Source organism: Bidens hawaiensis, unplaced genomic scaffold, assembly GCF_021521415.1.
Source record: "Bidens hawaiensis isolate Kalapana, Puna unplaced genomic scaffold, B.hawaiensis_p1.1 tig00032851_1, whole genome shotgun sequence".
NCBI classification, from domain to species: Eukaryota; Viridiplantae; Streptophyta; class Magnoliopsida; order Asterales; family Asteraceae; genus Bidens; species Bidens hawaiensis.
In genome coordinates this window covers 1-26,186 of record NW_027495628.1, presented here as the reverse complement: position 1 = coordinate 26,186, position 26,186 = coordinate 1, and the positions used below count along the sequence as shown (strand labels likewise).

The 26,186-nt window shown below is 41.1% G+C and overlaps 1 protein-coding gene across 1 annotated transcript; it reads right to left on the bottom strand.

Moving 5' to 3' along the window:
• Positions 1 to 1,955: 1,955 nt before the first annotated feature.
• LOC143584221 (uncharacterized) lies at positions 1,956 to 3,811 on the bottom strand. The gene has a single exon (XM_077066315.1). The coding sequence runs from the start codon at positions 3,809 to 3,811 to the stop codon at positions 1,991 to 1,993; it is 1,821 nt and encodes a 606-aa protein (XP_076922430.1). The 3' UTR covers positions 1,956 to 1,990.
• Between the last annotated feature and the right edge of the window lie 22,375 nt (positions 3,812 to 26,186).

Sequence of the window (26,186 nt, the reverse complement as noted above, 5' to 3'; positions counted from 1 at the left end):
GCCAAAATCCAAAGTTCACAACTTTACCTGTATCCTTACAAATATAATAATAAATATATTAATTACATTATTTCACTACAAAAACCCGCCAATTCTCTCGAATTCACATACCCCATTTTGATTAATTCTACATTCATAGGAACCTAAGGGACTTTATATCCCCCACCACAGTAGACAACTTTTATATCCATCCACGAAAATAAATTGAAAGTGGCTCAATATTAGAGCACTTACTTTACTAGTGAGAGGTAGTGGGTTCAAACCTCACTATCATCAATTTATATGAGAGATATGAGGGATAACCCTGGCTTGCCAGGGTTCGAGTCCTGATCTCACCCGGTTTTACCGGTTCCTCGCTGTCGTGCCGTTTGGCGGGCGTGGGGGTCGAGTTTTATCCGGAGAATCCCTCAATAGGTGGACCGCTAGGGGCTCCGTCCGTCGGGACTCGTGGCCTGCTCGGGCTACCTTTAGCCATTGGGGGCCGCGTACGGAGTATACAACGTTACTTATTTGGTCCTTCCAATATATATATATATATATATATATATATATCCATCCTCGAGAACTGTTAAAAAAATTTGGCCGAATTTGGGTCTTAAGTCAAAGACGTTTTTATTGGTTTAAACAATTAGATTTTTAAAAATTTCGAGCCTACCGGTGTGATCGGGCCGAGAGCCGTCCCCCTTGCCGCTCCCACACCCCTTCAAAGCTGGCCTCTTGTTAAATACCATTTCATTTCTAGCATTCCATATTTTATGGTAAAGTAAAAGTGTAAAACATTCATTTATTTCAATTCTTTTGAAAGAACAAGAAGAAAACACAGGATCTGTTGGCATTCAAGTAGTAAGTTTGACAACAAGACAAACTGCATGAAACATTTTAGTCTTTTCCTTTAAAAACGCGTATGCTTGTCATGCGACACAACCAAGGTTTACCCGGAGCAAATGCAAGGCTCAGCCGTTGTCTAGGACCTGCTATCAATGGAGCCAAAATTTTAATAGTACAACACAACCGGCTTTTTAAATAGAACGAAGGAGCGTATATGATTTGAAAATGCTATATGGTCTTATCGGTTATGTTTTTAATGTTATCTTTAGAACGGAAGATAATCACATGTATCCAAGCCTCTCTTGATAAACTAATAATCATGAGGATAAAGCATACAAAGTAAAAATACTCATATATGATAAAAAGTAATCTTGATATCACTTCGCAATGAATTTGACAACCTATCATAACTTTCATTTTAAAACCCAACAGAAACAACCCATTCACAATAATAAAAAGTAAAAACATATACACCTATACTTTTTAAACAACCTAAGTGTATTGTCAATCTAATAGCCAAACATATTGAGATGGTAACTCATTAAAATTATCAACGAATCAAAGCAGTGCCAATAGAAAGGAAGTCATATATGACAAAATACTAGAAGCAAGAAATGAAGAATGAAACTTTAGACTCTTGTAATCCTACGAATCAAGTTTTTATAAAAACATCAAGGTATTTATAAAAAAGAGGTTCACTTAAAATTGTTAGGAGTCAAAACAAATATAAGGAATCTTTTTCAACACCTACGGACATACTCATCATTCATCACTCGCTGCCGCATCAACATCACATCATTCTTCATTCTCCAAAAAACCATTCAAATACTACGGTACCTATATGACCGTTGGAGAGATTTTGACTAGCGCGGGAAAAAGGCCTAGCGAGAATCACCTCCAAAAATTTACATTATAACCTTCTAAAAATAATATATCTGGTATCTTCTTTCTCATTATATATTAAAAAAGATTTGTTACCTTTTACTTACTAAAATCTTGATTAGATTTAACAAACTTAAATGAGCTAAACTGGATAGTATTTCGAACCAATGGTTAACTGAATTAACTGAAAACAGAACACCCAAATTTTGCCCCACATGAAATTTATAAAACAAAAACCTTCCCCATAAATTACAATGTCAGTCTAAGTTAATTTACCAATCTAATAACCAGAAATATTAAGATGATGAACCGCTTTCACAACCAAATCTTTCAGTTCCGAATACTGATTAGCAACCGATTTATCTGCACCTTCCAAAGCTGTCAAAACTCTTGCTTGCTGAAACTGCTCATTCTTTCCAGCGTGCAGTGCGAGGTAACACAGAAGAGACAGCGCATGATACTGCGTCCTCTCATCCCCCATCAACAACTTCATCACTGGTTTGACTCCTTCAAAGTCAACTACAGTCTTTGAGTGCTCTGCACGTAGGAAATTATCTGGACATGTGAACTTCCCAAGAGTGATGACTGATTCAGTGGCAACATCTGGATTCACATGACCAAGTTGTTTGACCAAAGGACTAATGACATGAGTCTGTCTAGCTGGAAACGTCCGAGCCAGATGACCGATTGACCTGATGGCTGGGACCATGATCACAGGGTTATCCGATTCATCAATCAGTCTAAGAAGCTGCTCGGCTGCGGCTTTTGAAGCCAGTGAATTAGTCTTGAATGCTGATCTTCTAATATCAGGGTTAGATTCAGCTGCAGATGTGATTTCCATAATTGTCATCAAACAATTAATCTGCAACTCCCCCCTTTCCTTTTCAATAAGTTTAGCCAAACATAGTAACCCTTTCGTCTCGGTTATCCTCCTGCAATTCGCAACATTACCTTTAGCAAGCATCCACAACGCTCCGGAACAATTAGTATTAAACTCAAGTATCAACTGCGACGTCTCGGTTTTACTCCCACTCTTGTTCCTCGGCCAGACCGACGACGACAACGCCTTCTTGTTCCCAAAATTCGACATAACCGCACCCCTCTCCACCTGCTTATTAATCTCAATCGCCGAACCAAAACTCCTCCTCAAAAACTTATTAATCTTCCCACGATCGTCATTAAATATATTAATCGACAACAACGTAACAAGTGTCGCAATTACATTCTCTCGCACAAACCCTTCCTGCGAATAACTATCGTGTTCCGCAACTCTCGCTATCAGCTTCGCAATCTCGATTTGAACCAAAATCGGCGAATTACGAAACGCCTGCGCTAGAATCGGAACCCCGTGCTCGTTAAAAACCGCCCGCGCCCTAGTTTTATCATTCGCCAGGTTAAAAAGAGCGACCGCACCCGCAATTTGTGTCTCGGGTGATAATTCCTCTTTTAAAAGCTTTAACAATGGTGGAATCCCAAGCTCTTCCACAATAACCGTTTTATTACGATCACTGTCACGTGCTAATGTGGCTAATTCACGTGCAGCTTCTATTTTAAAATTCAATGAATTAGTATGCAGTGAAGCTATAGAAGACCAAATCCACGCTAAAATCGGATCGTTACTAGCAATTGGCGGTAAAGTAAGAACAATACCTCCGTCACCGGTACCGGATTCTTCGCCAGAGTTGAATATGCTAAGCAGCCACTTCATGTCACCGATGGACGCTTCAATAACGTTAACAACTTTCCTAAAATCCGCAGCGGTGACAATGCTAACGAAGCGGCGGATGAGGCCGCGGTGACGGCACTTACGGAGTAAAGTTAGGGCACGGTTGAGGTTACGAACAACGTCGTTGAAGATTCGGCGGACCGGACGTTCGTAGAGCGTGGTGGAGTGATCGGATAAGCGGACGGCGGAACGGAGCAAGTGAGAGAGACGATCGACGTGTTTTCCGACGTCGGAGCACTCGAGTTTGTAGAATTTGGCGTCGTCGACGGCGAGACGGATGCGGTCGGTTAGGATGATCGGGTGGGATAGAATTTGGTCGATAGGTGGTGGTTGGTCGGGTTCGGTGGAGTGGAATTGGAAGATGAGGCGATCCATTTAGGGTTTAGATGAGATGTTATTGGAGTGAGAGTGCATTATGTGGTGAGATTTTGGGAAGTTATTATTTTTGCGAAGAATCTGCGGGAGGTGGTTTTCGTATGGATGGATGGCACTGTGAGTGCAACCGACGTGCTTGACTCAACTTCTACTTCGACGGGTCAGTTCTGTTGGTTCTTTAAATTTGGTTTATTAATTAGTTTTCAAATGGTTGAATTTTATAATTTATTATTTATTTTGACAAGTGTTCTATAGTTTCTAGAAGTTTTATCAAAAAAATATATATTATGAGTTGAATAGCTTATTGTTTATTATTTTTTTTTTGAATGACAGATTTTTTTTTAAGTTTAGGCCATCGCACTCTTTAAATTTGAGGAGCCTATGAATTTCAGAATTTGGTTTGGACGTTCTCTTGGAAAATTATATTGCAGGCTGTCACTTGACAGTCGTTGTGCCACCACAAGAGCAAAACTCTATGGCGTAACATACGGTGGGACAAACACCTGGGTGGGCTCAGGTTCAAACTGACAACATTTACACAAGGTCTAGCTTAAATCTTTTATTCACAATATCCACCTAGCGTGACACAAGTGAGAATCGAACTTGAGTTTTCATTGGAAAACCCAAGCCACCTACCACTAGGCCACAAATGGAGGATAGCTTATTGTTTATTCGTTTGACCTTTTTTATAATAAAGATTAAAAAAAAACAAGAGAATTTTATTGGAAAAAAAAGGAAGAAATTAGAAACCGAGAATCTTTCAATCTAGGTATCAAAAAAAAAAGGAATCAAAGGAGTGTGCCTTAATTTTTTTCAAATTTCTTTTCCAATGCTTCTCATCATGATTGCTAAAGATTATATTATTACGGGTTCTTTAAATAAACCAAAGAGTGACACCGGTAATACATAAATCCATTTTCGGGTTTACTTTGGCATCGTGGGTGATTCGATCAAAGGCTTATATCTACGAGGCTCTTCGTAATTGGCCTTATTTGTTGCATGTTGAAGAAGTTTGGAGTTGTGCCGTGTTTGTATTGTAATAGCGCTGTTTGACGAACACCAATTTAGCGATGATTTACATGTTTTACTAATTGATAAGCATTTTATCAAGCTTGGTGCGAATGTATCGTTGTTTGACGAGTAAAATAGCGTATGTTCAACGAGTGGTTCTTGAGTTCTGTTATGTTCGAAACATTTTGATTGTTCTATCATTTTCAAAACACTAATCAAGTGTTTTTTTAGGTATAGAATAATCACAACCTTTTGCTATTTTTCTAAAAACCTTTTGATCTAGTACACTTAGCTTAGCATCTTTAATAGCGTTTACCAATTTATGGAGGATGATTACCAAAATGGTTGTAAATATAGGGATTTTCAACCATTGATGAAACTAAATCAATGTTTTTAATTGTTTTTCTTAGTTTTTCTTATAAACCTTGATTGACAACATCTAGTGAAAGTTGCATGAGGTTATATAATTAAAAAAATATATACTCAGTAACTTTACCATAACACCTGAGAAAGTTGATTACTATTTTGGCAACTTACCTGTTTTCTTTATCCTATGAATACACTAATTATTTCATGTATTTGTTGACACAATTTGTTACCGGACAAACAAGTATCATGTAACCGAGGCCCATTAAAAGCTACCAAGAATGCCCCATAAATAAAGTCCATAATCTTTTTTGCCCTATGGAATATGGATATGTGCATGGGTTTTCTTAAACCCAACTTTGTAAGATGGGGGCAAATGGTCAATCATGTACCCAATAAGAAATTTGTTACAATTAGGTTGATCACAAGCCGAGCCAAACCGAGCGAGGGTTTGCTCGTTGCCTGACTCGTTTCAAATTGAACCGAGCCGAGCGGCTCAAAATCGAACCGAACCAAGATCGAAACGAGCTAAAATTAAACCGAGTATTTTCCCGAGCATTTTCGAGTGGTATCGAGCGAGTTTGGAGCATTACTTTTTTTTTCCCTTTAAATTCTTTCATAAGAAACAAGTTTGAAATTGGATATGATGTGAATGAAATAAATTAGTAGTTTTTAGAAAAACTAGTAGTAGCTTGTAATTTTTTGATAAAATTGAAGTTTGAAGTTGGATATAATGTAATAAAACAATTAATAATTAAAAAAATAAATATTTATATAAAATATATATGCACAAATATATAACTTATTTTTATAATTATCTTAATATTGAAATATTAAAAACGAAATATAATTATTTTATAATTAAAGTACTAGAAAATATTCAATAATTAGAAGATATTATATTTATAATATTCAGTTTTTCAATATTCAAGATAATTATATATATAAGATGATTTAAAAATATTCGAGCCGAACCGAATCAAGCGGACCTTTGTTCGTTGCTTGGCTCGTTTACAAATCGAACCGAGCAGAGCGGCTCGTTTAAAATCGAGCGAAAAACGAGCAAGCATTTTTCCGAGCAAATTCCAAACGAGCGTCGAGCGAGTTCAAGCGACGAGCGGTTTGAACAGCCTTAGTTACAATTCACCAAAGGCCTTTTACCTTTTAGAGCTTCCAATATAAGCCGGCTTTTTGGTGTTAAAATATTAGCACATGAGACAGCCTGTTACCCAAAAATAAAATAAAATTGCCCATATGTCCCATTCGTATGTGTAAAACCACCTAAAATAACCATTGGAATAGTCTTATTAGAATATTTCAGGTATTTATTTGAAATTAAAACATTAACATTGTATTCTTGAGTTTTTTATTTAAAAGTTTAGAAAGAAAAAGATAAGAAAAACTTTTCTTTTCTCATTCTTGAGTTTTTTCATTAAAAGAAAATAAACAGAATGGAAAGAAAAGTTGGTGTTTTTTTCCTCTAAAACTTTCCAGCCAAATATGGCTAGATTAAGAAGGAAAGTTTCCAGCCAAATATAATTTTTTTCCTATCTTTTCTTTTATATCCAACTCAAGAATATAATTAACACTTTCTTTTCCCATCTTTTATTTTAACTCGAGAATGTCTTTTAAAAATATAATTTCTTTTCGTTTCTTTCCCTATCCAATCTTATAATTTCTTTTCCTTTTATTTTAAACCCGATAATGCAGTGTAAGGCAGTCATTTCTGATGTGTTAAAATGTGCAGGGATATCAGTAAAAAAATAAGCTTTTGTGAATCTTCTGTCAGGTCCACTTGAAGGGAGGTTTACTATCTCGCCAGCAAACGTTTTTGTGCTTGGATGGGCAGGGGAAACACGTTTGTAAAGACCTTACTAGAGTATCCCCCCCTTAGCGAGATTAGGGAAACCGGGCTTATTGTTAGGCAGACTGTGTTGAAAGCGGAATCAGGAAAAATTACTAAGCATGAGAAAACGTGTGTCGAGAACTAACACGTCTTCATTCATTTTTCTTTTGATACATTTGGGCCCCTTGCCCCCAAAGCTATTACAATTATGAAAATAGTTTAACGGGTCGTGCACGGTAACTTATCAACACCCAAGAATTATAACTTTGTTTTCAGTAGGATCGGATTTGCAATTCAAAAGAGGGTGGTGGCTTAACTTGTTGCCCGCTTACCCATTTCTCTATAGTAATTGAATCATTTTGTTCAATAAATAGATTACTTGCCATAAAAAAGTAAAATAAAATAAAAATTAAGGTGGTTTAGTAGTACATTTAGAAGGTGAGTGATTTGAAATTGAATATATGAACTTTACAAAAATAAGATAGTGTTTGTTATGATATAATGAGAGAAGGAATGAAATGGCTCATTCAAAGCAAAGGTAATGAAATTAAGCATGTTTGGTTTAAGGATGGAAAGAAATCAACCATTACCAAAGCAATGGGATTCCTTTGATTTCATTCCTCCCAACCCACTTCTTTCATTTTCATTCTTGGTCATTCTATTTTTGGTTTCCCTATTTATAACAAAATTTATTCTATTCCTTCATTGTTTCCTATTTATCAATCAACATAAGGAAATTCATTTCATTTTTATAAAAACCAAACAAGCCAATGGAACGGTAATGATCCATTTCATTCCCTCCTTCATTCCATTCCTCCTTAATTCCATTATCTCATACCAAACATACCCAAGAGTTACGCCAATTAGCATAACTTAAGTTTAAAAAAGGTAAGGAAATATAACATTCGTTAAAATACCAACGGTGGAGTGGACCTTTCTAAAAGTAGCAAATGCATCTAAATTAAACCGTAGTGTCGTCTTATTTTTACCCAAAACTATCTAAAAGTATCCAAATTGTTTGTGGTGTCGTTATCAAATTACTTAAAAGTCTCGATTTACCAATCAACCAGGGGCGGATCTATATTGCAAATGGGTGGTTCCCCGGAACCACCCGAGTTTCGAAATAATAATGTATCGATATATATAAAATATTAAAGGAACCACCTTATAAAATAGGAAGGAACCACCCTATTTGTAATACAAGCGTTGGACTAGCTGGTAAATTGCTGGTTTTGTAAACGGAAGGTTACGGGTTTGATTCTGGCAGCAAGCAAATTTTTAAAACTTTTTTTTTAATTCAGCTTTATATCAGTTTAGGGTTTTATAAAACACACACTGACACAGCTGCTGCCTCTCTCCTTTCTTCATACTCACGCACTCACCTAGTCACGACACACCACTACCAGACTAGACACTATTGTTCACCGACCACCGCTGCTACTTTTCTTTTCCGGCTGGCCACAAACCACCGTTGGTCCGCTGCTCCTTCCTCCTGCCTTGTTACTCTTCCTAGAATCCTTCTACTATAAAGGTAAGTTTAGATTTATTTGTTAAATGTTTAAGTGTTCTTGTTAATTATTCTTGATGTTGTTAATTGTTAAGTTATTTGTTAAATTTTAGTTTTAATTTGTTTGTTTGTTAGTTTTAATTTGTTAGTTTTTACTTTGTTAGTTTGTAATGAACTTTGTCCGAACCATCGACCCCCCCCCCCCAACCTCAAACTGACCCGGAATTTTTTTATACCCGACTCTATGAAATTAAAACATCTACAAGTAGCGCACCACCTAGAAAAAGTTTCTGGATCCGCCACTACAATCAACATGGGTAAAAACTTCAGGTTTCCAAACACAATTCTGATTAGTGTAATCTTACGTAGGTGTGAAGACCTTTTTATTATACTTGTAATCAAATAATCATAATAATCAACAATACAATCAAGGTTTCTATTTAAAATCTGATTGTTTTAAATTATCTTTCCCAATCACTCACTATTGTTCCTAAACTGCCCGATTGAGTTGGCCAAAGATTCCTCCTTAACCTAAAGGTCTAAAAATAGGTTCGGTAAAGTTTTGTACTTTGGTTGTCATAAATACGTGGCATTCTCTACCGCTCCAGGTGTAGCTCTACCACTCTTTCTCGGGGCTTCAAATTCCAAGCACGGGAATTCTCTGTTCAAAACTTTATTTATTAATGAACCACGAGAAAATTATTCTAACTAAAAACTTCTCAAAATTAATGCACTCTCAACTCCACCCAATAAAATGCAATACGTGCCCAGCATTGAGTATTTGTAAGGGTATTGTCAGCGTTATTTGTGATACACGAGAAAGCTGGCCTGTAAATAAATAAATTATTATTATTATTATTATTATTATTATTATTAAAATGGTTATTTGGCTTATTGGCAGACCATTGACTCACCCAATTATCTTCATTCCCCGAATAACATGAAGACCACCCTTAAGGAAAAAATCCACTAGTAACTTGCTCAACCCAGAACCCTTAAAACTACGAAGAATAAAACCGTATTTTTTTTGGAACGACGGCTTTGTTGTGTTAGGCCACCGGACTTCCTAAATTTGGAGAGTCTCGTTGCCCACTATGACTAGACTCTGTTGTCTTAGTTAGGCCCATGCTTGCTGAAAAAGCGTGGATCGACTCACTGGTAGACGATCTACTTTCCTCGGGTGTGATTATACTCTTTCACCGATGGTTTTCTTGGATCTGTGTTTTTCCACCTACAAAATGAACAGCACCGTTAACTTACCCCTCAGAAAGGGACAGAGGGGTCCTCTTTGGGGTAACCCTCCGGTGTGAGAATAAGTATCTGTAGGAGAAGATAATGTTATGAGAGTAAGGAAATCTGGAGAGTATTGCTTAATAGCTGAATACTCTGTGTGATTGAGAGTGTTACTGAATGTAACTGTCTGTGAGTGAATGTAATTGAATATGCTTGAATGTGAATGAATGTGTGTTACTGGCTGTAACTGTGTGTTGTTGGATGATCTTTTCCTTGTGGAGTTGATGCTGTATTTATAGTGCTAGGGTTTCCACTGATTGGGCTCAGCCTTGTTGGCCTCCTCCAATTGCTCTGCGCCACGTGTCCTCTGGGACACCTGGTGCTTTCTCATTGGTTGTAATCACGTGGTAGCACATGTGTTATGCTGAGTTGTCCACCTTTCATCTGGCAGCTGTCAACATCAGCATATTCTTATTCCTTAAAAAGATACCTTCTGGAAGGTTGTCTGACGTGCACAATCAAGGTTGCCCTAATCCTGATTTGGATAAGGACGAGGTTGATTATGTGCATGTGTGATATGCGCCAATCCTGAGGATGCGCGAGGTCTTCTCTTTATTCTCACGCGCAGATGTTTCATGCGCAGATGTGATATGCACGAGCATGTGATATGCGCCGCGCGCTGATGCGTCGCGCGCATATGTAATATGCGTGATGCGCGAGCATATGTGTGCCTGGGCATATGATGCCTGAGCATGTGTGGTGCCTGGGCATATGATGCCTGAGCATGTGATGCATGAGCATATGTGATATGCGCCATGCGCATAGGTTTTGGCTTTGTGCCTTCATAATGTCTTGATTTCAAGTCACTTGTCTGTATCTTTGTGGGTTGACCCGCCTCACTCGGTGTTGAGGCGGGTACATACCTCTTCAAGCCCCCCAGTCTAATGTGTGTCTTGTCTCGCGCGAGCGAGGCAAGATAGATATTAGACTTTAAAGTTTGCTCTTTTAGTAGGGGTTTTGTCTTTTTCTTCTTACTATTCATCGTTGCGCGAAATTCTATCCTTTGGCTGCAAACGAATCGTCTCTGTACGTGGTTGGTTGTTGCTGACATGGGTCAGTGATGGAGACGTGTCAGGCCTTTCGTGTGCTCGAGGTGCTACAGTTGCCTTTCGTGTCCCCTCACATGCTGTCAGGGACACGTGTCGCGCTCGCGTTGGTCTGTTCCTGCGAGTGGTGGCGCGTGAACTCTGGCAGCAGCCGTATAGTTTCCTTTCATGTCCCCTCACACAGTGTCAGGGACACGTGTCGCGCTCGTAGTGGCTTATACATGCGAGTGGGGGCGCGTGAAGTCCGTTCAGGACCAAAATTTCTCTCTCCTGGGCCTATAAAAGCCAGCCCTTTGATTTTTTTTATCCTTCATTTTCTTGTTTAATATTCATAGCTGTTTTCTTTCTTTCCTTGTATTCCGATTACCCTTGTTCTGCTTCCAGCTATCTGTTCTTCAGAAGTTTCCCTTGTTTGATTTTACAGTTGTATGTCTGATAGTTCAGACAATATAATCTCCCCCATCCATTGCCGTAGAAAATCGTTAGTCATGTCTACATTGAAGAAGACCGGCAAGGGGAAGAAGGCTGCTGAGGGCTCATCGGAGGAGGTAGGGAGGACCAAGGCGGTGAAGAGGTGGAATGAAATCCCCTGCAAATTGAGGCAGGCTGATCTTGACAGCCTTATAGCCTCTCAGGGTTTTCCCACCCTGTTTGGCTGCATGTTGCCTGCAGCCGGGCAAACGGCGGCGGATCCGCCTGCCGGCTATATATCCCTATATAGCCATTTTTTCACCCACTGCAACCTTCGTCTCCCGATGACAAGGTTTGTGGGTGCACTGCTCCAATTTTATGGGATTCATATATCCCAAGTCCATCCGTTTGGACTTGTGCGCATGACTCACTTTGAGTTCATGTGCAAATCCCAGCGCTAGGAGCCCACCCCTCTGCGCTTTCAATTTTTTTACAAGCCCAAGATCCAAGACAGTTGGTTCTCCTTCGTTCCTCGCAGTCAGAAGGTGAAGTGCTCCACTGTTTCATTCAAGAGCCTTCATGACTGGTCTGAGAGGTTCTTTTACATAAGGGCTGGTGTGATCCCCATCCGTATGACCATGCGCTCGGTTTCTTCTGCGCCTGCGGATGTGGGTGTTCTCAAGAACCCAACTGGCGCCTGGGTTAATAAGCTGACCGCTGAACCATCCCCCGCCAAGAACATTTGTGAGGAGGCGCTGGTGGGGGTTGGTATGAGCAAGAGGTGGGCGGACAGCGCGCTTGAGCCCGTTATCCAAGTCGACGGGTTATGTAAGTTTTATCTCATTGCTTTACTTCTGCGCGAATATAATTCTTTTTGCTGAACTTATTTGACTTGTTTTGTGCAGTCACCAAGGAGTATATCCATGCTGCCTATGATGAGCACATGGAGGGTGGCTCCGTCGCGCTTGGCGCTGGGGAAGTTGGTTTCCCTGATCGCTTTGATGACATGTTCATCCCTGTTGATCTGGGATTTGTCTTCGATAGCGATGCGCCTGGTAAGCCTTTGTAGTTATGCATTTTCCCTTATAATACCAAATGTTGCTAACACTTCTGTTGTGTGTAATGTAGATGCGCTCGAAAACTACGAGCTGGAGCTCGCGGAAGAGGAGGAGGAGGAGGAGGAGGAGGAGCCGCCCCAACTAAAGCGTAAAGCTAAGGGGAAAACTGGCGCAGGGGCCAGTAAGAAGCAGAAGAAGGATGATGCCCCTGTTGTTCAGGATCCTCCTACTAAGGCGGGGGGATTTGGGAAAACCCAGGAGTTTACCACCTGGGTTTCCTTGGCTTCCCTGCCTCACAAAGTGGGCAGACCTCCTGTCCACTTGAGATATGGTGGCGCTACCTCCTCCCTTCTCGCGGCGGAAAAGGGAAGTGGTGTTGCGCCTTCAACAGGTATATTTTGTTTATCCTTTGCTTATCTTTTATGATTCTGTGAGCGCGATTCTGATAGAATTACTAATGAATCTTTGCTCACTCAAATGTTTGTAGAGCCGGCGACAGCGCAACAAGATGCCGAGGCTGCGCCAGAGGTCGCTTCGAAGTCCCCCGTTTTACCCTCAAAGAAGGGTAGAATGGACTTCATGGCGATGTTTGCTGCGCGAACGGAGTTGCGCCAAGGTACGTATTGCGCTCTTATTTTCTGACTTTCTTTTCGATCAAGTCAATAACCATTTCTTGTTGTTGATTTTTTCATAGAAGCCGTAGCTGGCGTACAAGCTTCTGGCGGCACTCCTGGCGCCGGCGCCAGTGCCGCTGGCTCTGCTCCTGCTCCTGCAAGCGATGATTCTCCCCTCATCGGGATCAGTAAGGAGCAGGAGGCCGTTTTGCGCGCCGATCTGGCGGCGTCTAGACCTCCCTCACCTCCTCCTGCGCACAGCCCTCCCCGCGAGACCGATTTTGATTCTAGGTCGCAGGAGAAGAGGCCTATTTCAGAGGAGGATGAGGAGGTTCAAGGTGAAGACTCCGATGGCGCCCGCGCCAGCCCTTCAGCGCTACGAGGTTTCGCGGCGGAGCCTTCTCGTGGGGCTGGCGCTGACTTTTCTGCTTCGTCCCCGCAGGTAATGGTTCTTTTTTGCTCCGCTGCGCGGATTTCCATCTTAATGCTTTGATGACTTAGACAAATTCTTTGTTTTTTGCAGGAAGCCGATCACACTTACCGCCCAAGATGGAATATAACTGAAGACAGCACCTTTCAGTCTATGGGTGTGTGTGCGGAATTCTGGGCTCATGCTGTGCCTCCATCTGAAAGGAGGTTCCAGGAGGACCGCGCTCGCGACGACCTGCTCAACGATCACATGTTTGCTGGGTCGGCCTTCTTTGCTGCCTCCCAAGAGCTTCGCTCTGATTACGTAAAAGTACGTGATGCTCTTGCGGAAGCCAAGCAAGAGGCTAAGGTGTCTGCTTGGCATCTTTCTGATGCTCGCGAGAGAGCTGAAAAGCTCCAAGCCGAGCTCAGTGAGAACAGAGCCAGTGCCAACAGCGCCTTCGTGAAGCGCGGGCATGAGCTTCAGGCGGCGCGAGAGAAGCTGCAGGTGGCGGAGGCGGAAGCGGCCAAGTACTCGCGCAGAGCGCGTGACTTGAAGCTTGAGGCGGAGGCGCGTGACCAAGTTCTTGTCCAGTCCATCACTGAAAAATCATCACTGGAGAGTGAGGTTGCGCGCCTGAAGAGGGAGCTGGCGGCCGCGCAGGCCGATAAAGATGAAGCCCTGGCGACGGCAGCGTCTAGCCAGGAAGCACTTGATGCTGCGCGGGCGGAAAAAGAAGAAATCTTGGCGGCAGCAGCGTCCGACAAAGAGGAGCTGAAAAAGACTAAGGAAACTGTTGAGTTATTAAACTCTCAGGTTCCTGCCCTCGAGACGTCTGTTGCTGGCCTCGCGCAGGATCGCCAATGGCTGATCTCACAGGGCATGACTCGTTGCGCTTACGCGATGAAATACTCAAACGAGTTTCAGGCCCTGGTGATGGATTGCAATGCTGCCGCGCGCTTGGTGGGCCGAGCTGAAGGGTTCACGGATGGTTACGAATATGGCATGTTGAAGAAGAACCCATCCGAGTACCCTTACCAGAGCGACGCGGCCTGCGCGGAAATGGCCGCGATGGGGGAGAAGTATATGAATACTCCCATTCCCATCCTTGCACAGGTATTTTAACCTTAATGAGATTTGACTTATTTTCTAAGTCTTTTGTGCTCATATTTTTGCTTATGATTTGCAGATATCCGCGCTTGCTGACCAGCCCGATCTCATCGCGCTGAAGAAATTACTTGACGAGTGCGAAGGAGCTGGCGGAGGCGATGATGGCGCGGCGAATGCTGGCGTTGCTAGCGGCTCTGGCGTGGCCAAAGGATCCGCTCCTGACACTGTCGCGCTCGAAGACTCCATTCAAGATGAACAACTTGACTATGGTCAGTTTGGAGATGATGAGGAGCAGGCTGCGCCAGATGCTGAGGGCGAGGATGAGGATGATGAAGAGGCTGATGTCAACGTGGAGACTTGAGAAGCCCTTCATGTTTTTTTTTATTTGTAGTTTGTATCTCATCTTGTAAACTTGTAAATTTCAACGCTTTGGAATGAAATTTTGTTTTTCCCTTCTTCGCATCTTGCGCATTCCCCATTGATCTCTTTATATCGCATGTTTGCTTGTTGAATATAAGATATGCTTGCACGTTGGAATAAGAGCAAGGTTGTAAGGAATTTATTATACTTAACCCTTGCCATATTGTAAGTGATTTTTTCATATCTTGATTATGTTGAAACGTGTCTCGGCGCTTTCATTATTCCTCTTTTGCGCGACGTTATCGCGCGTTTATTTAATAATGAGTTTTTTATCCTTTACGCGTCAATGTGTTACTCAGATATCCACTACAATTTCATGCGCGACCCCAACCTGAGACCTTAACAACTATGTTTTGGCATTTGCTTTGCCTTAGTTGTGTTTAGGTATTTTATGGTCAGGCTGCGCAGCATGTAGTATGGATGTTGTGAGTTGTTTGAGCTAAGGCTCACATTATTGGGCTAAGGCCCTGACGTTTTAGAGTTAAGACTCTTTAACGCGCTTGCGCATGTATGTTTTACTTCGTTTTATTTTGTTTTGATGTCAATATAGTGTTGTCATATTGCTCAAAATTAATAAAGGGAAGTGTGAAACATGTATGCAAGAGGTAATAGAATTGGGCTAAGGCCCTGACGTTTTAGAGTTAAGACTCGTTAACGCGTTTGAGCTTGAAGCTCGCGCATGTATGTTTTACTTCGTTTTATTTCGTTTTGATGTCAATACAATGTTGTCATATTGCTCAAAACTAACAAAGGGAAGTGTGAAACATGTATGCAAAGGGTGATAGAATCCACATTAAGAGAAAATAGCGCGTATCATCATTCATAATGGCTTATCAAGCCTTGATTACAAACTTGACAATTTTTACATGAAACATTTTCTAAGCTGTGCCGCGTTCCATGCGCGCGGGATCTTCTTTCCATTCAAATCTTTTAAGGCGTATGCGCCTTTTCCCAATTCTTCCAAGACTTGATATGGTCCCTCCCAATTGGGGGACATTTTTCCCGGTGGTATCGCGCGGCTTGCTTCATTGTTTCGAATGACAAAATCATTTTTCTTGAAGTGGCATTCTTACACGCGCTGGTTGTAATATTTTTCCAGCTTTTTCTTGTACTTGGCTTCACTGATGATAGCCGCCTCTCTGCGCCCTTCAAGTAAGTTGAGATCCAACCTTCTTTCGCGCTCGTTATCGATCTCGTTCATCATGAGTACTCTATGGGATGGGCATCCAATTTCTGCTGGAATCATTGCCTCTGTTCCATAGGTTAGGCTGAACGGGGATTCGCCATTGCTGGTTTTGCTTAATGTCCTGTGTGCCCACAGGACATTAGGTAGCTCTTCGACCCAAGAATGGGATTCTCCCTCTAACCTTTTCTTCAACCCATTTAACAAGCTTTGGTTCGCGCGTTCCACTTGTCCATTCCCCTGAGGGTGATAGACTGAAGTGAAAATTTGGTTGATGCGCAATTCCTTGAGCCAGCCGGATATCTTCTTGTCAGTGAATTGCTTGCCATTATCGCTCACAATTTCCATGGGCAAGCCAAAACGGCATATGATGTGGCTCCAGATAAACTGTTTCATCACTTCGGCTGTGATTTTTGTTAGTGGCTTGGCTTCAACCCATTTTGTGAAATAGTCTATTGCCACTACCAAAAATTTTACTCGCCCAGGCGCTTGCGGTAGGGGACCCACAATGTCGATTGCCCATTTGTGGAAAGGCCATGCTGAGGTTACTGGAATCAAGTTGTTCTTTGGCCGCATGGTGTTTGGCGCATAGCTCTGACATGCTTTGCATTTTTGGATCTCCTTTAGAGCGTCCAAGTACATGCCTGGCCAATAGTAGCCTGCGCTCATTGCCTTGGCAACCACCATGCGCGGGCCAGCATGAATTCCACATATTCCTTCGTGTATCTCTCTGATCACATAGCTTGCTTCCTCAGCATCTAGGCATTTCATGAGCGGCCCAAGATAAGAACGTCGATATAATGTACCGTCAAGCAGTTCATAGTTCTGCGCCTTGTGTCTTATCTTCCTCGCTTGCGCGCGATCATCTGGTACCTTTCCCTCCTTCAAGAATTCCATTATTGGAGTTATCCATGATGAAGGGGTTGTATGAGTTACCAGGACAGACTTCGCTACCACCGACGGGTTGCTCATTACTTCTACCCTGACCTCTTTGCCAAAGTGATCAAAACTGGTTGATGCCATCTTACTCAGCGCGTCTGCAGATTTGTTTTCACTGCGCGGAATATGAATGATTTTGAAGCAGTCGAATTGCTCGATGAGCTTTTTTGCCTGCTCTAGGTATAGAGGCATGGTGTTCTCCTTGGCATCATAAAGGCCATTGACCTGTGCTGCTACCAAGTATGAATCAACATGGGCCTCTAGCTTCTTAACCCCGAATTTGTGCGCGATGCGCAGGCCAGCCAGCAGGGCTTCATACTCAGCCTCATTGTTGGTGCTCTTGAAGTCCAACCTGATGGCGTAAGTATATTCATGATTCTCTGGATCCACCAGTTTGAGGCCTGCGCCGGACCCTTCATTGTTTGAAGCTCCGTCAGTGAACAATCTCCAAACATTTTCTTCATCATTGGCTCGCGGAGGGTCTACCTCGCGCTGAGCCTCTTCAATTCTTCCTTCTGGGACTTCTGCAATGAAATCCGCCAAGACTTGTCCCTTTATTGCTGGACGGGGCTTATAGGAGATCGTGTGCTCTCCTAATTCCAGCGCCCACTTTGTCAGCCTTCCTGAGAGCGCGGGGCGCCGCAAGACTTGCTGGATGTTGTAACCAGTCAGAACTTCAATGGGATGACCATTGAAATATCTATGAAGCTTGCGTGATGCGTGTGTCAGTGATAAAACTAACTTTTCCATGATAGAGTAGCGCGTCTCAGGATCTGTCAGCACCCGACTCACATAGTATATTGGCGTTTGGATTCCCTTGCGATCCACCAATAATACTGCGCCGATGGCGCGCTCTCCTGCTGATAGGTATAATGTCAAAGTTTCACCAGGAAGAGGAGCTGTGAGCGCGAAGAGATTTATCAAACATTCTTTAATCTCACTGAAAGCCTGCTCGGCCTCAGGAGTCCATTTGAACTGACTTTTCTTTAAGCAGTTTCTCAATGTATTGACAAATGGGGTAGATTTGGTTGCATGGTTCGCTAGGAACCTGTTGATTGATACCAATCTACCATTCAGCTTCTGAACTTCTTTCATGGTGGATGGCGAGGGCATGTCAAGGATGGCCTCCACCTTCTCAGGGTTCACCTTGAAACCATCCTTGGTGACCATTACACCTAGAAATTTTCCCTCAAGTACGCCGAAAGTGCATTTGCTCGGATTGAGCTTCATGTTAACTTCCTTTAGGCGCCCAAGGGTTTCTTCGATGTCTTTGAGCATTTGCTTTTCCTCCCTGCTCTTGATCACCAAATCATCCACATAGACTTCTAGGTTTCTTCCGATTTGCTCGCTGAAAACGGAATCCATAAGTCTTTGGTAGGTGGCGCCCGCATTTTTTAAACCAAAGGGCATTTTTGTGTAGCAAAAAACACCCTTGTCAGTTCTAAATGCGGTCTTGTCCTCATCTTGTGGTGCCATTTGAATCTGGTGATAGCCTTTGTAGGCATCCAGAAAACATTTTAGCTTGAATGGCGCCACGAAGTCCACCTTTGCATCGATGTTTGGTAGGGGGTAACAATCCTTTGGGCACGCTTTGTTGAGGTCCTTGAAGTCAATGCACATCCTCCACGACCCGTTACTTTTCTTTACCATCACAGGATTGGCTACCCACGTCTGGTATCGTATCGGGCGGATGATGTTTGCGCGCAGTAGATCCTCAACCTGCTCATTCATGGCCCACGCCTTTTCATCCCCCATGATTCTCTTCTTTTGAGCAATTGGCTCTACAGACTTGAAGGTGTTTAGAGAATGCTGCGCCATGTCTCGTGGAACCCCAGTCATATCAGAGTGTTGCCACGCGAAGACCGACATATATGCTGTGAGCAATCTTTTCATTCTCACCCTCGTGTCGTCTGATATCGTTGCGCCAATTGTGATCTTCTGCTCCGGGAATTTTGGGTTGAGAATCCACTCCTCTGGCGCGTTTTCTGCCATCGGAGTTTTCATTCTCCCCTCCCGCGGAGTACTTGTCACTGCGCACAAATGATCCCGGTATACAAAAGTTACACCTGTTGGTGTTGGGAACCCCAACGCGCCGTGCGCTGGCGACGGTATGGCGTTGAATTGGGCAATCGTTCCCCTGCCCAAGATCATATTGTGGCAAGAAGTGGTGGGCAAGACCAAGAAGTTAACAACTTCGGCTCGCTTGTGTTTCTCATCCCCCATAGTTAGCTCAAATTGTATTTGACCTAGGGGATGAATGATTTCATTGGAAACACCAGAGATCGACGCATTCACAATTTCAAGCCTTGCTTGGTCTGCCGGATCCAGTTTCCTGAAACATTGCTCATACATTATGTCTGATTCACTGCCAGTGTCCACCAGGACTTTTGACACTTCGTAATGAGCAATGTGTGTAGTGATAACAAGAGGACTGCTGATGGAAGGGCCTCCCCTGATTCTTGGGAAGATGACTTGTTGCTCGCGCCAATCTCCTGGGATTTGCGCGCTTCTCTTTCTTGATGTCTGCCCTTGCCTTCCTCCCTCAGCTACACAGATTCTTTTGTACTTTTTGCTGGCAGAGGCTCCTTCTGGTTGTTCATTTTCTGTTCTGGAGTTTTTTACCAGGTGAGCCAGCTTGCCTGATTTCACATCCTTCTCAATTGCATCCTTCAAGTGGTGGCATGCATCGGTGTTGTGTCCTGTGGATTTGTGAAATTCACAGTACTTGCCACTGTCTGATGGTCCCTTGTAGTGTAGTGGCTTGGGGCTTTTGAATTGGACATTCTCAGTGTTCAACACCTGTGAAGGCGTTTTAGTGAGGGGAGTCCATATTCTTGGCAGAGGTCTGTTAGAATCTCTGCCGCCCTCTCTCCTGTCACCCTCCCCGCGATTACGAACATCTTTTTGGGGCTGGGGTGAGCTTGGTTGCGCCTGCTTTTCTGCGGAAGAAAAACTGGTTGGTTGCAACCTGGACCATACAGAGTTCTGCTTGCCCCGCTTTTCTTTGCTGCGCGGTGACTCAGCTTGATGCGCTCTTTCTCTTGCCCTATCCTGGGCAATTTGTTTTTCATTCCTCGCGAAAACTCGCGATGCTTCCATTAACTTGGCCCACGTGGTGGGCATGCCATCTCGACTTACGAGAGCTCGGCGGAGTTGATCACTGCGCGCGCCTTGTATAAAGGCCACGCGCAGGAGTTGTTCGGTTATACCTCCGATTGCCAGAGACTCCTGATTGAAACGAGTGATGTAGTCTTCAATCGTTTCATCATTCCTGCGCACGCAGTGCATGATGTCATCAGGATCGCGCGTGTGTCTGCGCTGCTGCACGAAGTGGGCTTGGAACTTTTCTAATAGTTCCTCGAACCCATCAATTTGCCCAGTCGGCAAGTTCTCGAACCAGACCCGCGCTGCGCCCGTGAGGCAGCGAGCAAACATATGACACCATGTTGGCATCGTCCAGCTCTCTAGGTTTCCCGTGTTGTAGAAACCTTGCAAGAAATCGTCTGGATCTGTTGTGCCGTCATATTTACCCAAACCACTTGGCATCTTGGTTTTGTGCTGGATGGGAGCCTGCGCGATGCGCGCAGTGAACTTTGAATGTTTCATCAAGATGGCTGGTCTGTACGGTGTGGTTACATCCACCTGTCCTCTAACTGGTGGGTTGTACGGCATGTGCAGATCCAGATCGGCTCTGGCTCCAGGCGCCATGTTCACAGGCGCGCGGAGCTGTGAGCCTCCTGCATGAGTATCTCGCGTCTTCCTTATGCTGTGCACTTCTTCATCACTGAACTCAGTATGTGCAGTGTGAACAGAATGTCCTTCTTCCGGCGCGCGCGGCCTCTTTGTTGCATGAACAGTTTGCTTATCAAGCGCTTGCCTTTGTGTTAAGTCGGCTAGCTTTTTCTGCTTGACCATCTCATTGTACTTGTCCATTAGACGCCGCTGCTCGTTTATGAGCCATTCTTTAGGATCATTTGTTTCATCTTCTAGACCCATTGGTCCCTTTTGTTTTGCGCCGGCAAGATTTTGTAACGTGAGATCGTCTGGAGGAGTTTCAGTATGGCCGTGAGGAGTTGTGATGAAGGGACGGTTACTGGTGGTGCGCGTAGAATCACGCGGCCCCCTCAGAAACTGTTGTCCCTCATTAACGTCCTCACGTTCAATATCCTCCAGAACTTGATCTACGTTATGAACGCCAGAAACCATGGTGATTTTTGTTTTTATATATAGATCTGATGAGATCTGATTGCCGTTGCAACAGTGGATGGCGCCAATGAAGAAGCGTGGATCGACTCACTGGTAGACGATCTACTTTCCTCGGGTATGATTATACTCTTTCACCGATGGTTTTCTTGGATCTGTGTTCTTCCACCTACAAAATGAACAGCACCGTTAACTTACCCCTTAGAAAGGGACAGAGGGGTCCTCTTTGGGGTAACCCTCCGGTGTGAGAATAAGTATCTGTAGGAGAAGATAATGTTATGAGAGTAAGGAAATCTGGAGAGTATTGCTTAATAGCTGAATACTCTGTGTGATTGAGAGTGTTACTGAATGTAACTGTCTGTGAGTGAATGTAATTGAATATGCTTGAATGTGAATGAATGTGTGTTACTGGCTGTAACTGTGTGTTGTTGGATGATCTTTTCCTTGTGGAGTTGATGCTGTATTTATAGTGCTAGGGTTTCCACTGATTGGGCTCAGCCTTGTTGGCCTCCTCCAATTGCTCTGCGCCACGTGTCCTCTGGGACACCTGGTGCTTTCTCATTGGTTGTAATCACGTGGTAGCACATGTGTTATGCTGAGTTGTCCACCTTTCATCTGGCAGCTGTCAACATCAGCATATTCTTATTCCTTAAAAAGATACCTTCTGGAAGGTTGTCTGACGTGCACAATCAAGGTTGCCCTAATCCTGATTTGGATAAGGACGAGGTTGATTATGTGCATGTGTGATATGCGCCAATCCTGAGGATGCGCGAGGTCTTCTCTTTATTCTCACGCGCAGATGTTTCATGCGCAGATGTGATATGCACGAGCATGTGATATGCGCTGCGCGCTGATGCGTCGCGCGCATATGTAATATGCGTGATGCGCGAGCATATGTGTGCCTGGGCATATGATGCCTGAGCATGTGTGGTGCCTGTGCATATGATGCCTGAGCATGTGATGCATGAGCATATGTGATATGCGCCATGCGCATAGGTTTTGGCTTTGTGCCTTCATAATGTCTTGATTTCAAGTCACTTGTCTGTATCTTTGTGGGTTGACCCGCCTCGCTCGGTGTTGAGGCGGGTACATACCTCTTCACTTGCTTCAGAGTTTAGCTTGAGCGTTTTCCCATAAAACAATACCACCGGCTACCATTTAACATTTGTTATTATATATATAACTTTTTTGGTGTAACACACGATGAGCGAAATCATTGGTGAATTCTGGATTCAAACTGACAACCTCGTAATGCGTAGCTCAAATACTTTATTATAATCCATTAAAGTAGACACAGAGAGAATCAAAATGAAGATTCGAATAAAACTCGCTTTAAACTCTCTATCATAATTCCTTTACAATTAAATGATATAAAGTCATTTATTTTTCATAGTTTTCTACTACCTTTCGAAAGTCCTCACCCTTTCATTTTCATTATTTATTATTATTAATAATTTTACAATCAATGACAAAAGACTTTATTTATTATTATTTATTTTTCTTACTTTGTTGTATATTTGTATTAAACTTTCTTTTTTGCTTTTTGTGTCCTTATCATAACCGGTTTTAATGTGTGTATATTGATCTAGAGCTTAATCTAGCAGACGGCTTGGTCGTATGGCTAGATGGTGATGGTTAAAGATTGTTTGAATCTAATAGGGGACGATTTCCACTTTTTTATTTGAGATTTTTTCTAACTTTGATTATTATTGAAATCACAATTTCAGTTACCTAAGTTTGATAATTTACTTGAGCCTTCACAACTAATTAACTTCAAGTAACTTTAACTCTTAAATAGATTAATAACAAGTAGCTAGCTTTCATAAAAATAATAATTAGTTTTAACAAAATGCAAGCATTCCAAGAACATTTATATCCACGTTTCAACATAAAATTCATTCAATTCGTTTTTTTTAACACAAGTTGATTACTATGTCGAATGAGCCAAACTTATTTTGTTATTTATAATTTAAAAAAGAGTAAACTGCGGTTTTCGTCCCTGTGGTTTGTCCAAATCTGCGGTTTTAGTCCAATAGTTTCAAATTTGTGATTTTCGTCCCTGTGGTTTCATTTCACTTGTAATTAAACCCGATCCCACTAACCATGTTAAGTATGACCGTTAAACCCATCTGCACGCCCCTCACGTGAGGGGCATTTTTGTCCTTTTTTTCCCAAATACACCCCAGCCTCTCATGTGAGGGGGCTTGCGAATTAGAATTGGGGTTTATTTAGGGAGAAAAAGATCAAAACTGCCCTTCACGTGAACGGCCAGACTTAACGGGGTTGGTGTGATCGGGTTTAATTGCATGTGAAATGAAACCACGAGGATGAAAAACGCAAATTTGAAACTATTAGACTAAAACTGCAAATTTAGACAAACCACAGGGATGAAAACTGCAGTTTACTCTTTAAAAAACTTATATTTAAAATACAAAATTTAAATTATAGTATTCTTGAAATGATAAAGTATATAAAAATACACATTGTTTGCCACGTAACAAACCGAACCGAATCAACGCAACACGAGTTGATTTTTTTTAGACAACAATTTTTCTAACACCATAGTCAAATTAATGACTTTTAACATTTATGCGTGAAGTACACGTCTGAGGTTGATTAAAAATCACCTCAATGGTTCGCATTTTTTTCACATCTTAAGTTCTTAGCTCACAACCTACTACCACCCACCAAAATGGAGACTGGGAAGCAACAGCCACTTCTCTCCGATGACACATGTCACAACCACTACACAAACCGCAAGCACTTGCCGGTCACTTTGTCCGTTAATGATGATATTCAAATAAACGGAGTTGGAGACTTTTGTAGGGAGTTTTATGTGGAGTTTAAAAGGTTGTGGTGTTTAGCCGCACCGGCTATCTTTACCTCCCTTTGCCAGTACACACTTGGAGCCACCACCCAACTCTTCGCCGGGCAACTCGGAACCATCGAACTTGCAGCGGTCTCTGTAGAGAACTCCATCATTGGCAGCTTCTCTTTTACTATATTGGTATGTGACTAATATACGAAGAACATAGTGTATGGTGTGATAGCATGCTAAACAAAATCAATCTATTCACTTTTTCATTCCTAAGGTTAATGAAAATGCATTTTTATTACTTTTTCTTGAAATTAAAGTAAATAAAAACTTTTTATTTATATATAAAACCTATATCGAAACTCATGTGTTGTTTATTTTTCATATATGCAGGTAAATGATTAAAAACTTAAAAATTTATATTGAATTGAATTTGATTGTTTTTATATGTGATTACTCATTAAAATAGTAATCAAGTTTGGAAATTGTTTCAATCAGGTCACTTATAAAATATTTTGTTTTAATTAGGTCACTAAAGTTTTCATTATGTTCTTATCCTAAATATTTTATCTAGATAGCATGTTACCTAGGTTTTTTTATTTTTAAATATTTTGACATTGCATAATATTTTTTTTAAAAATTGAAAAATTTGTAAAAACTGAAGAAAATAATTTTTAAATTGCGAAAAATTCCAAAAAGAATTGAAAAATTTTAAAAAAAGGAGAAAAAAAAAGAAATCACTTTTTTTAAGTTACGATTTTTTATAAGAAACCACCAATTCTTTTAGAAATATTTGAAAAAAAAATACTTAGGTGATATAAAAAATTGACATGTTAATGTTTTTGATGTATTTTAACCGTTTAAGTATTTTATTGGTAACGATTTTTCTTTTTATGATAATATAATTAATATGTTCATAATTTTTTTTTGTATGGAAGTGATTAATAATTCTACTATTAAATATTTTAACACCACTTAAGTATTTTTTTTCAAATTTTCCTAAAAGAATTGGTGGTTTTTATAAAATACGTAACTTAAAGAAAAGGTTATTCATTAATTTTTATTATGTTTTTTATTTTTATTTTTATTTTTTTTTGCAAATTTTCATCCTTTTTTTCACAATTTTTCACAATTTAAAAATTATTTTTCAATTTTTATTAAATTTTTTCAATTAAAAAAATATTATGCTAATGTCGAAATATTTAGAAATAAAAAAAAAACCTAGATAACCTGCTATCCAGGTAAAATATCTATGATTGAAACACAAAGAAAACTTTAGTGACCCGATTGAAGCAAAATATCTTATAAGTGACCTGAATTGACCAATTTTAAAATTTGGTTACTGTTCTATAGAATAAATTATATATATATATAATTTTATATTTTAAAATATGAACTATTTATCAAAATAATAATAATAATAAATGATAGAGGTATTTATTGTTACATATATTATATATATACACACACGTATGTATGTATGTGTGTCACTATCACATCAAATTTTTCGAGTTTTATACTAATATATATATAAGAGCCTCAGCCTCTAAACTCATATTTTCTCTACAACATAGAGTATGGAATAAATAAAACATCTAAACCTCACTTCATTAGAACTATTCTCTATAATAAAGAAAATTTTGATAAAAACAAATATGACCATTTATACAAAAAGTGACAATTTATCGATCTATATAACGTTGTGAGTGTGAAAAAAAAAACAATAAGATAAATGTTTGTAATTAAGATAGAGATATAGATGGAGACTTGGATGTGTAAAGTTTTAAGAAAACAAGTTTAAAGAAAATATGTTATTTACTTAAATATAATATATAGATGGAGATAGAAACATGGATGTGAAATTGTGAATGCTTTAAAGTTTAAACAATAACAACATATTTTAACTGGCTTTTCAAATTTATGTCAACAAAATTATGTAGTATACAAGATAAGAAAAAAAATCCCATTGGCCGAGTAATTCTTATCAATAACTATATAATTTATGATGGCGTGCATAGTTCGGAATGGGAAGTGCTTTAGAGACACTATGTGGCCAAGCTTACGGTGCCGGCAAGATCGAATTGCTCGGCATCTACCTCCAAAGATCATGGATCGTTCTCAACACCGCCGCCATTGTTCTTATG